The 10,750-nt window shown below is 46.3% G+C and overlaps 1 protein-coding gene across 1 annotated transcript in view; it reads right to left on the bottom strand.

Annotated features, from left to right (window-relative positions):
- CLPTM1 (CLPTM1 regulator of GABA type A receptor forward trafficking) overlaps nt 1-10,750 on the bottom strand; it is a 31,947-nt gene that overhangs the window by 3,365 nt on the left and 17,832 nt on the right. Inside the window, exons 6-13 of the mRNA XM_087971155.1 lie at nt 10,459-10,544; nt 8,296-8,416; nt 7,783-8,027; nt 6,563-6,656; nt 5,193-5,383; nt 4,585-4,680; nt 3,205-3,340; nt 1,513-1,680 (exon numbers count right to left, since the gene is read on the bottom strand). Of these exons, the coding sequence (XP_087827281.1) occupies nt 1,513-1,680; nt 3,205-3,340; nt 4,585-4,680; nt 5,193-5,383; nt 6,563-6,656; nt 7,783-8,027; nt 8,296-8,416; nt 10,459-10,544 (1,137 nt within the window). The remainder of the gene's footprint in view (nt 1-1,512; nt 1,681-3,204; nt 3,341-4,584; nt 4,681-5,192; nt 5,384-6,562; nt 6,657-7,782; nt 8,028-8,295; nt 8,417-10,458; nt 10,545-10,750) is intronic.

Genomic DNA, 10,750 nt, shown 5'->3' with positions numbered 1-10,750 from the left:
AGTGGAAATCTATGGGCCGGTCCTTGGGACGGAAGACCCACCGCTGCTACCCTAGCTCCGGGGATCAAAGGCAGGGGGCGGAGATGAATAGGCGTGGCAGACAACTATTCCTCTCCCTGCCGGTGGGGCTCCTAATAAAGGAATCACTGCTTCAACTACAGAAGGTTTGTCGTGTTTGAGGAGCTGGGCCAGAACACCAAGGTTGGACACCCCCCTGTCTTACAGAATTGATTTTTAACTCTTGGGGGGGACGGAGTCTTCACACGCTCAGAGGCACTTCTTTGTTCTTAGCCTCCTTGGCTCCCCCCCCCACCCCAAAATATGTGTCCTTATGTCTTGCAAGATGAATTGGCTGCAAGGCCCGGAATGGGGATACCCTACGCAGCAGACTAACAAGAATTAACAGAGATGGAAGGGACCTTGGACCTAGTCCAACCTCCTGCTCAAACAGGAGACCCTACCCCATTTCAGACAAATCCAATCTCTTCTTAAAACCTTCCAGTGTTGGAGCACTCACAACTTCTGGAGGCAGGCTGTTCCACGGAGTCACTGTCCTCTGCCCTCTTTCTAGAGCCTCAACATCTTTTTTATACCTCCAAAAGATGCTTCAGAGATCTGAACAAAGTCCTGAAATCAAAGGTTCGATTCTCAACCGGTTCTTGGCCAATTCCCCATGGCCAGCCGGCTGGCTGGAGGAGGAGGGAGGGTGAGAATTGTGGGCATTGGAAGTCCACCTGTCTAAAAGCAGTTCAAGTTTTGAGAAACACTGATTTAGAGCTTCTGCTCCTTGTGCCCTTAAATCTGGCTTTCAGTTTAGTTTTAGTTTAGTTTTAGTTTAGTTTTAGTTTAGTTTTAGTTTAGTTTTTAGTTTTTTGTTTTAGTTTAGTTTTAGTTTAGTTTTAGTTTAGTTTTAGTTTAGTTTTAGTTTAGTTTTAGTTTAGTTTTAGTTTAGTTTTAGTTTAGTTTTAGTTTAGTTTTAGTTTAGTTTTAGTTTAGTTTTAGTTTAGTTTTAGTTTAGTTTTAGTTTAGTTTTAGTTTAGTTTTAGTTTAGTTTTAGTTTAGTTTTAGTTTAGTTTTAGTTTAGTTTGTCATTGCACCTCGTACAACGAAATTAAATACCATCTTCAGTGTACATTATGACTATGAAAATAAACACAAAGGCACCCCCTTTGCTTTCTATACCACTGAATTGAAAACCCCCCCTGATAGCGCATCAATATTGCCCTATAAAGCAGGATTCAATGTAATTACTGCCCTGGGATAGAAGCTGTTTTTCAGCCTGTTTGTCCTTGTTTTTATTATTGTCCTGTACCGTCTGCCAGACGGTAACCGTTCAAAAAGTAGCTCGTTTTCCCAAAGGCTCAACCCCTAGGGATTATGGGTGTTGAAGTCCAGCCTGCTTGGATGGGTGTAAAGAAAACCACCTTGGGAGAGGGAGGTTAACCAGAGAGCTGCGGTTACGCAGGGCAGGGGGAGGGAAGGGGAGGGCCAGACCGAGAGAGAAGCCATTACCGTCGCGTAGGCAGCCTATCCTGTACATCATCGGCATTTTGATGACGAAGGCGAAGAGGTCGTCGATGAAGGTGTTGAGGGCTTTGTAGGTGAGCATCCTCCAAGGCAGGTGAGCCACCGACTTCAGCTTGTAGTTGATGAAGAGCTGAGGCGTCATGGTGATGAAGCCTAAAAGGGGAGAGAAAGAGGGACCAGCGTCCCCGACCTTAACGACCACAATGGAGTCCCGCAACATTTCTCTTGGCGAGCGAACTCACTGAAGGAGGGAGTTTGGCCCCGCTGTACAGCCTATCCTGCTGCTGTCATTAAGCGAATCGCAGCAGGGGTTGTGTGTGAGGGACAAGATTCGTGGAGCGAATCCGTCCGCCCCACGGACTCGGCTCGTCAGAAGGTCGCAAAAGGGGGATTGTGTGACCGGGGACACTGCAACCGTCATAAATATGAGCCAGTTGCCGAGCGTCTGAATTTTGGTCAGGGGCCCATGGGAGATGCGGCAATGGTCGTTAAGTGTGAAAAATGGACATAAGTCACCTGCTGCTGTAACCTAAACAAACTGGGCAGTGTGCAGTGGTTAGAAGTTGAGGACTACCTGCACTGTAAAACTGGAGGGGGGGAAATGCCACTGAATTGACTTGAGACGGAAAAGGATTATTTTATCTAAAGAGCCATGATGGCGCACTGGTTATAATGCACCACTGCAGGCTGACTAAGCCCAATACCAGCAGTTCGATCCTGACCAGCTCAAGGTTGACTCAGCCTTCCGTGCTTCTGAGGTGGGTAAAGTGAGAACCCAGATTGTTGGGAGGAAATAGGCTGCTGACTCTGTAAACTGCTTAGAAAGAGCTGGAAAGCACTGAGAAGCGGTATATAAGTCTAAATGCTATCGTTATCCTCCTCCCTCCCTCCCTCCCTTCCTTCCTTCCAAGGTCGGTAGAATGAGGACCCAGATTGTTGGGGGCAAGAGGCTGACTCTGTAAACCACTTAGAGAGGAAGGTAAAGCGGTATATAACTGTACGTGCTGTTGCTCTCCTTCCTTCCTTCCTTCCTTCCCTTTCCTTCTTTCCCCTCCCTCCCTCCCTCCCTTCCTTCCTTCCTTCCCTTTCCTTCCTTCCTTCCTTTTCCTTCTTTCCCTTTCCTTCCTTCCTTCCTACCTTCCTTCCTTCCTTCCTTCCCTCCCTTCCCTTCCCTTCCCTTCCCTTCCCTTCCCTTCCCTCCCTTCCTTCTGAGGTTGGTAAAATGAGGACCCAGATTGTTGGGGGCAAGAGGCTGACTCTGTAAACCACTTAGAGAGGAAGGTAAAGCACTGTGAAGCGGCATATAACTGTAAGTGTTGTTGCTTTCCTTCCTTCCTTCCTTCCTTCCTTCCTTCCTTCCTTCCTTCCTTCCTTCCTTCCCTTCCTTCCTTCCCTCCTCCCTTCCCTTCCCTTCCCTTCCCTTCCTTCTGAGGTTGGTAAAATGAGGACCCAGATTGTTGGGGACCATGTGGTGACTATAGAGTCTGAAGCGGTCTATAAGTCTAAGTCTTACAAGTATAGACTTATAAGTGGATAAGTCTAAAGCAATCTGAAGCGGCCTATACGTCTAACTGCTACTGCAATTTGGACTACCTCAAAGGACTGTCAGGTGGGAAGCCAGGCCCTGGAGGTCGGGGGGGGAAGCTGTCAGGGGTCAGCCACCCACCACTAACTCACCAAAGGTCAGCAGGAAACCATAGAGCATGCTCAGGATCCAGGAATACCAGCCCTTGTGTTCCATGTAGAGCAGGCTATATACAGCGTAACAACCCAGCAGGGGGAAAAGGATCCAGGAAAGGTACCGAAAGGCCATCTGTGAAGGCAAAGGGGAGGGGAGGGTCGAGGGCAGGCTGGAAAAAAGTCAAGCATACTAGGATTTCGGGAGAGGGGAACCCACCCAGGGCCACCTAGGGACTAGCGGCAGGAATCAATGTTTGCTGGAGTCACCAACAGGCTGTTGTGGTTTGCCAGCAGCCGGTGCAGACGGCAGTGGAATCGGACAGTGGGGAAGAACGGGGACCAGTCTGGGAGTCTGGGGAGGACTCGGACGAGGGTCCTGCGTCCGATGCAGAGATGGGGCCGGGACCATCTGGGAGTGGGGTGCTGCCTTCGGAGCTTTTGGAGTCTGGCAGAGGAACAAGGGGAGCCTGTTCCCAGTGTGCGTGTGTATGCACAGAGCTGCCAGAAGGCGAGAGCAGCTGAAACAAAAGGGACGATTCGGGAGTAGGGCTGGGAGGTGATGGCCCCTCCCCTAAGGGATAAAGGACAGGCAAAGGTGACGAAACCTTTGCAGGAAGCAAAGTCATTCGCTCAGTTCAGATTCATTTTGAAGCTTTGTGTGGACTTTGTACTTTGGTTGGGTTATAGTTAATTTGGCACTTTGGTTGTTGGCAGCAATTAAAAGGAGAGGAAGGTGGGTGCTTATCTCGAGGGACTGTTTGGGACTCATTACCGGCTGGGAATGAAAATAATTCCTAGCACTGGAATAAAACAAGAGTTGTTTTAACTAAGTGTGAGCTTAATTACGGTCTTGGGAAGCTTTGGTCAGAACGCAGGCAATATCTAGCATAGCATTTTTCCATCTTGACAGAACTTGGAAGATGGGTGGACTTCGACTCCCATGGCGGGCTGGGGAATTCTGGGAGTTGAAGTCCACCCATCTTCAATGTCCATGGAGATTCTCAAGACATCCAGGTCACGATTGTCCCAAAGGTCCTTTTTTCGAAAGGCAGCGGGACTTTGTTTTTTCCCTTGAAGACGTTTCGCTTCTCATCCAAGAAGCTTCTTTGGTTCTCGGATGGATGAGAAGTGAAACGTCTTCGAGGAACAAGTAAGTAAGTCCAGTTGCCTTTTGAAAAAGCACCTTTGGGACAACCATCTTCAAGCTGCTGAGGTTGACAAATATTGACTTAGGATCTCTGCCTAGGGGTGGTTGGTTTTTTGGGAGCACTAAAGCTGGATGGAAGGACCACCTTCGGATGATGCTCTGGAAGGGAAAAAACCAGCTATCCTGAATACCCGGAAGGTGTGTCCACACCTGGGAAAGCTTGAACTTACATCATCGTAGATTTTGGTTGACGATTCGATGTACGTCGATTTGTCTTTGAACGTCAAGCGTGGGAAAATCCCGGCAATTTTGTTCTCGCGGTCCAGCTGTTCGGCAGCATCAGAAAACAGAAGAGAAAAGAATGAAAGGAGGGCTAGATTTTGAGACATCAGACACAGCACCTTTCCCTTCCCAGAATCCCCTCCCCGAGGGCACTGAGGCTACAATTCCCATCATCCCCAATCGTCCTATACCTGTGATGGGCTGGGAAAACAGTGGGGCTAAGAAAGTCTTCTCAGAAATAACTCAAGGCGGTGAATGAATCCAATATTCCTTCCCATTCCTGTTTCCCATACAACAACAACAACCCTGTGAGGTGAGTTGGACTGAGAGTGAAGGACGAGCTCAAAGTCACCCAGTTGGCTTTCATCCCTGAAGTGGGACTAGAACTCCCAGTCTCCTGGGGACTGGCCTAAAGTCACCCAGCTGGCTTTCAACCATAAGGCAGGACTTGAACTCACGGTCTCCTGCTTTCTAGCCTAGTGCCTTAACTACTAAACCAAAGTGGCTCAATTCCTCCTCAATTCTTCCAACGAGTAGTCACGCGCCCCCTTCTCACCCGGACATCCATCACTTTTGTGATCTTCCAGAGATCGATGAGCAGACCGAAGAAGACGCTGACTTGCACCACAAAGTTTGTTTCGTTATCCAGGATGTAAAGAAGGACCACGAGGGACTGGAACACCCCAAAGAAGACCGACCGAACGGAGAGGCCCTCCAGGGACTGCCTGCTGTTCCAGAACTGAATATCTAACCGGGAGGATGAGAAACACAATTGAGGTTGGGAAAGGAAGCGATTCTCCTTCACGCCCTTCGCTCTACAGACAGGGTCCTTTGGACTAGAATCCGGGTGACTTTAAGGTGGGTGGACTTCAACTCCCAGAATTCCCCAGACAGCATGGCTGTCATCTCATAAAATAGTTCTATGGTCTTTTTAGAGTTGCCAAAGGAAAGGGAAAGGGGAGCAGTGTGGCAGCTTGGAAACCAAAAGTGCATTCCATAAAATAGTTTTTCAAAGATAGCAACTAAGGGACTGAAGTTTCTGCCCTGCAAAATTCTAACTGGAGAGCATGATTGATGACTCTGGGCTATGGATGTGTCCCATTGGAGAATATGAATTACGATACACCCAGGGGGTGGGGGGTGGAGGAAATCCAGGGTCAAAGGTGACAATAAATTATGTGTCTCAAGAGTTGGCTGCACCCAGGCAGTGCCGGCATGTTAACTCCCAATAAATCCTTCTGAAGTTTTGGGAGTTTGGCTCGAGACTCATGATTTAATTGGGGGTAACTGCCGGAATCCTGACACTGGCTGGCTGGGGAATTCTGGGAGTTGAAGTCCATCCACCTTAAAAGTCACCAAGGTAGAGAAAACACTGGATTAGAAGAACCACCATGTGTCTCCCGGGATCGTACTTGGTTACAATCAGCAACTTGGCCAACAATTGACAACACGCAGCAGTGCACACTCAATCCCAGTTTTGGGAAAATCGATCCAGGAGACACCTTTGCTTTGAAGGGTTACAGATAGTCCTTGACATACGACCATAATGGAGCCTGCCCAGTAGAGTCAGATTTTTGTACCGGCCCTAAAGTTGGTCGGTCATGTGATTTTTACAACTTTGTTTGCGGTGGGCGTTAAGTGAACACGATGGTGGTGATGGTAAGTGAAAACCAGAAGGAACCGGGTGGCCAAGGATCTGAAGTTTGGTCGTGTGACTGCAATTTTGGGGGGGAGAGAAATGATGGGATTTTGAATTTTCGACCTGGCTGTAACTTCAAACGTTTCATTGCAAACTTGAGAACGAGTTGTAATCACAGCAGGGTAACGGGGGGGAGAGAGAGAGAGAGAGAGAGAGAGAGAGAGAGAGAGAGAGAGAGAGAGAGAGAGAGGGGAGAGAATTTGATTCTCCAAGTGTTCGAAACTTACCATTCTTGAAAGCAAGGAACTCAAAAACGCTATGCACGATGGAAACCGCAATCGTCAGAGCCAGCAAGTAAGGGTTCGTTTCTAACAAAGCGACCTAGAAGAAAAAAGAAACCGAAGAGGTGTGAAATGATACAAGAAACAACAACACGGACATACAAAAAATCAATAACAATGCATGATGACCCAAAGGGGTGTGGCACAAAAGCAACACAGTCAGATAAGCAAATAAGAGTCCCTTTATTAGCTCCAACTTCGCCCCCAATGTCCTGGTTACCTTCTGGCTGGAGAAAAACTCTCCCAGGAACAGTCTTTGACTATAACAAATCAAGTCCAAAACATGAGCAACACAAACTGTAACTTAAAAGTCCCAACAAACCAAACTGAAGTAATTAGTTTGGCAGGTGTATTGATTGATTTGTATTTTCCCTTTTTTTTTTTTACAAATAACTCAAGGGGGTGAATATATACAACACACCTTCCTCTTCCTATTTTCCCCACAATAACAACCCAGTGAAATATGTTCGTTTGAGAAACACTGATCTAAGGTCACCCAGCTGGCTTTCATGCCTAGGGTGGAAATAGAAGTCACCGTCTCCTGGTGATTGGCCCAATGTTAACCAGCCAGCTTTCATGCTTAAAACAAGACTAAAATTCAGTCTTTTGGTCATTGGCCCCAAATCCCCCAGCCTAATTTCATGCCTAAAATGGGAATAGAACTCATCGTCTCCTGGTGGATTGGCCCCAAATCACCCAGCTGGCTTTCATGGCTAAGGCAGGACTACAACTCACAGTCTCCCACTTTCTAGCCTGAGGTCTTAACCACTAGACCAAACTAGCTCTCCATTTTTCCAGAATTTCTAAACCCACCACATTCATTTTATAACAAGGACTAGTATCCTTGTATTCAAAAAGTAACCTCCTGCACCCATCATCGCATCACGTGCCCCAATCACCATTCGTCCCAACTTGAGACGTCCTCTCACCCAGGTGCAGAGATAACATGACCTTGACTTAGAAGAAGAATGCTATTCTGTCTAACCACATACGCTCCATGAAATCCCCCCCTCCCATTTTCCCAGGCTGAAGAATGTGGCAATGCAGAAGCTTCCGGTGCTAATATGGCTTCCAAAGCAGACACCCTGTTTTAGATGCAGCTCCGGAGTCGAGAGCCTGGGGTTTCCCCAGGAATAAAAGGGGTGTGTGTCTTCCCCACCACTCACCTTGACCGAATCCTGCTCCTCGTCGGATTGTCCGTACAAATCCTCCCCGAGGAAATTCCAAGGAGATTTACTATTCTGGGCGGCATAGAGCTGCCACCGCCAGAGCGAAAGCGGGCAATACGAAAGGCGGAAGGGCAACCGTTCCACGGTCTCATTAATGGGGTAGTAGTCCTTTTGCAAATTCCAGTAATCGTTGAAGTAAAGGATGGGGTAGTAATCGCCGCTCACGGCGTCGAATTTCACATCTGGAAAAGAAACAAGCCGAGAGCATCGAGAGTGTCAGAAGCTGTGGGGGCTCCATCAGTGGAAGCTTTTAAGAGGCTGGACAGCCACTTGTCTGGAAGGGCATAGGGTCTCCTGCTTGAGCAGAGGGTTGGACTAGAAGACCTCCCAGGTCCCTTCCAACCCCGTTATTCTGTTATTCAAGAGCCTCCGAGAAAGGGAAGCCCTGCCCGCCAGTATATCCTGGTGCCAGAGCAACTCCGTGGGCTCAGCCATTATTGGAAGCCTTACACTGATCCAGAGGGGGAGGAACGCTGCCCTTCACCCACGGGGTGTGGTCGTCCACGATATTGATGGTGAGGTTGGGGTGCCAGTGTGAGATCACCTCCACGGGGCCAAAATCTTCAGCTCTCTGCAAGAAAAGCACGAGGCCTGAGTCATGTTTCTCCAGAGGGAGGGAGTAGGAAAAAGAGAGGAGAGGAGGGGACGTTCTGGAGCAGTCAGGAGCCACCCAAAAGCCTGGAATACGGCAGGTTTGGTAAAGTGGGGCGGGGAGAACATTTTGGCAGCAGCTGTCGATGGAGAGTCTCAGTCATCCAAGTTATGGTTGTTCCAAAGGTGCTTTTTTTTTCTTCCCCCAAAGGCAACTGGATTTTATTTTGTTTTTCCTGGAAGACATTTCATTTCTCATCCAAGCAGCTTATTCTATTTTATTCTCTTCTGTTCCCTTCTGTCCATTCCATTCCCAATTCTACTCCACTTCATTCCATCTATTCTATTTCTATTCTATTCTAAATTGTATTCTATTCTATATTCTACTCTAAATTGTATTCTATTCTATATTCTATTCTAAATTGTATTCTGTTCTATATTCTATTCTATTCTATATTCTATTGTATATTCTTTTTTTTTAAATTAAATTTTATTAAATTTTACACTTTTAAAACAAATCATATATACAATTTACAAATCATATACAAGTCGTGGCATTGACTTTTTCATATTCATACACACACATACCTATACACATCACTTACATTTACATTTTACATTGCCTTTTGTTCCTATTATCTAACCAAACATACCATTTTTCCTATACCATATAGTATTCTTTTTCTTCCTTCTCCTGCAATTCCATTGTAAGCTTCCTCATTTCTGCACAATCCGTATTTTTTTTATAATCATATTATCTGTGGGATTACTCTAAAATTTCCAATTTTGTGCATACATTATTCTAGCTGCTGTCAATATATATATTATTATATATTCAATGTCTTTTTTGTATTCACCTCAAATTATCCCTAATAAAAATGTTTCAGGCTTAAGTATTTTTAAACCAGTTATTTCTTGTATATTCTAATTGTATTCTATATTCAATTCTATATTGTGTTATTGTATTGTGTTCTGTTCTATATTCTATATTCTATTCTATATTTTATTCCTATCCTATCGTATTCTCTAATCTAATATTCTGTATTGTATTGTATTGTACTGTACTTACTGTACTGTATTCTATGCTATGCCAGCTTGCCAGAGAGAACCCAAGTGATGTGACCACAGGCCCAGTTAGACCCGCCTAGGGTGTTTCCCAGTTGTGGTGGGAAAGGCCCTGGTGCTTTTTCCAGGTGAAGTACACAGGTGTGACTCCATCTGTCTTCACGAAGCGTAACCTGAATACGAGATTCTCTCTCTCTGTCTCGCTTTCACACATCCAGAGCTCTGCCAAGTCGCCCCAAGCGGCTCAGGTTTTCTTCCCCTTCTTCTTTCAGATCTCACCAGCTCCATCAAACCTCGCCTCTGTCTTCCGATGATGGCTAGTTACCACGGGGCTATTCCTGGGCTCACTTCTCTTTCCAAAAGGCCCCTAAACCGTTTTTCACTAAGCCCACAGACACAGTTTGCAAAGTGCCTGTTTTTTAATTTCCTCCAGTCGAAAAGTTTAAATGAAACTCTTATTTTCATTAAACACCAAAAGAGGAAGAGGGCCATTCAATCCATTTTGCTTCTCCCTACCTCCCCTTTTCTCTTCTTTCATCAACCTCATAATCCCTCGCAGGGTGGAGTCTGGGCAACTGAATGGAGCTAGCAGAGTGTTTACTGGCCAGATGCCCTTCCTGTCGCCAGTGCAGAGTTGTTGTTTTTTTCCCCAGCAGACATATTCTCAACGTGCTGAGAGAGAAAAATATCTGCCTCTACCTAGGATCGAACTCACAGCCTCCTGATTGTGAGGAGAGATTTGTTCCCTCAAAGAAGCAAAGGAAACAATTTCAGTAGACAAACTATCATAGCCATTTGGCAATTCCCCCCCGCCCCCCCACTTTTTTTTTTGCAGAAGCCCAATTCCGTCAGGGAGTCAGAGACTGTAAGGCTGACGACCGAAGAGCTATGAGGGGAAAAATTGGGACTTTGAAGGAGAAACAAGAACACAAGAAAGTATCAGAGAAGTCATATTACTTTGATCATTTCAGGATCCGCTTCCGTTTCGCCGGTTAGTAAGTTCTTGGTTTTCTGAAAGCGTCTCCGTTTGTACTTATTGATCACTGCAAATATAAACAAAATAGGGGGAAAAAAGGTAAAGTTTGGTCTGAATGTGATCACTTTAGTATAATGTTTAAGGCACCAAGCTAGAAGCCAGGGGACGGTGTGTTCTAGTCCCAGCTTAGATATAAACCTTAGCTGGCTGACTTTGGGCCAATCACCAGGAGTCTGGGAGTTCTAGTGCTGCCTTAGTATGAAAGATGGGTGA

The sequence above is a fragment of the Notechis scutatus genome, chromosome 8 (genome assembly GCF_049901735.1).
Source record: "Notechis scutatus isolate UNSWTSFEM ecotype Mainland chromosome 8, rNotScu1.2, whole genome shotgun sequence".
In the NCBI taxonomy this organism is placed as follows: domain Eukaryota; kingdom Metazoa; phylum Chordata; class Lepidosauria; order Squamata; family Elapidae; genus Notechis; species Notechis scutatus.
This window is presented reverse-complemented; position numbering and strand designations above follow the sequence as displayed.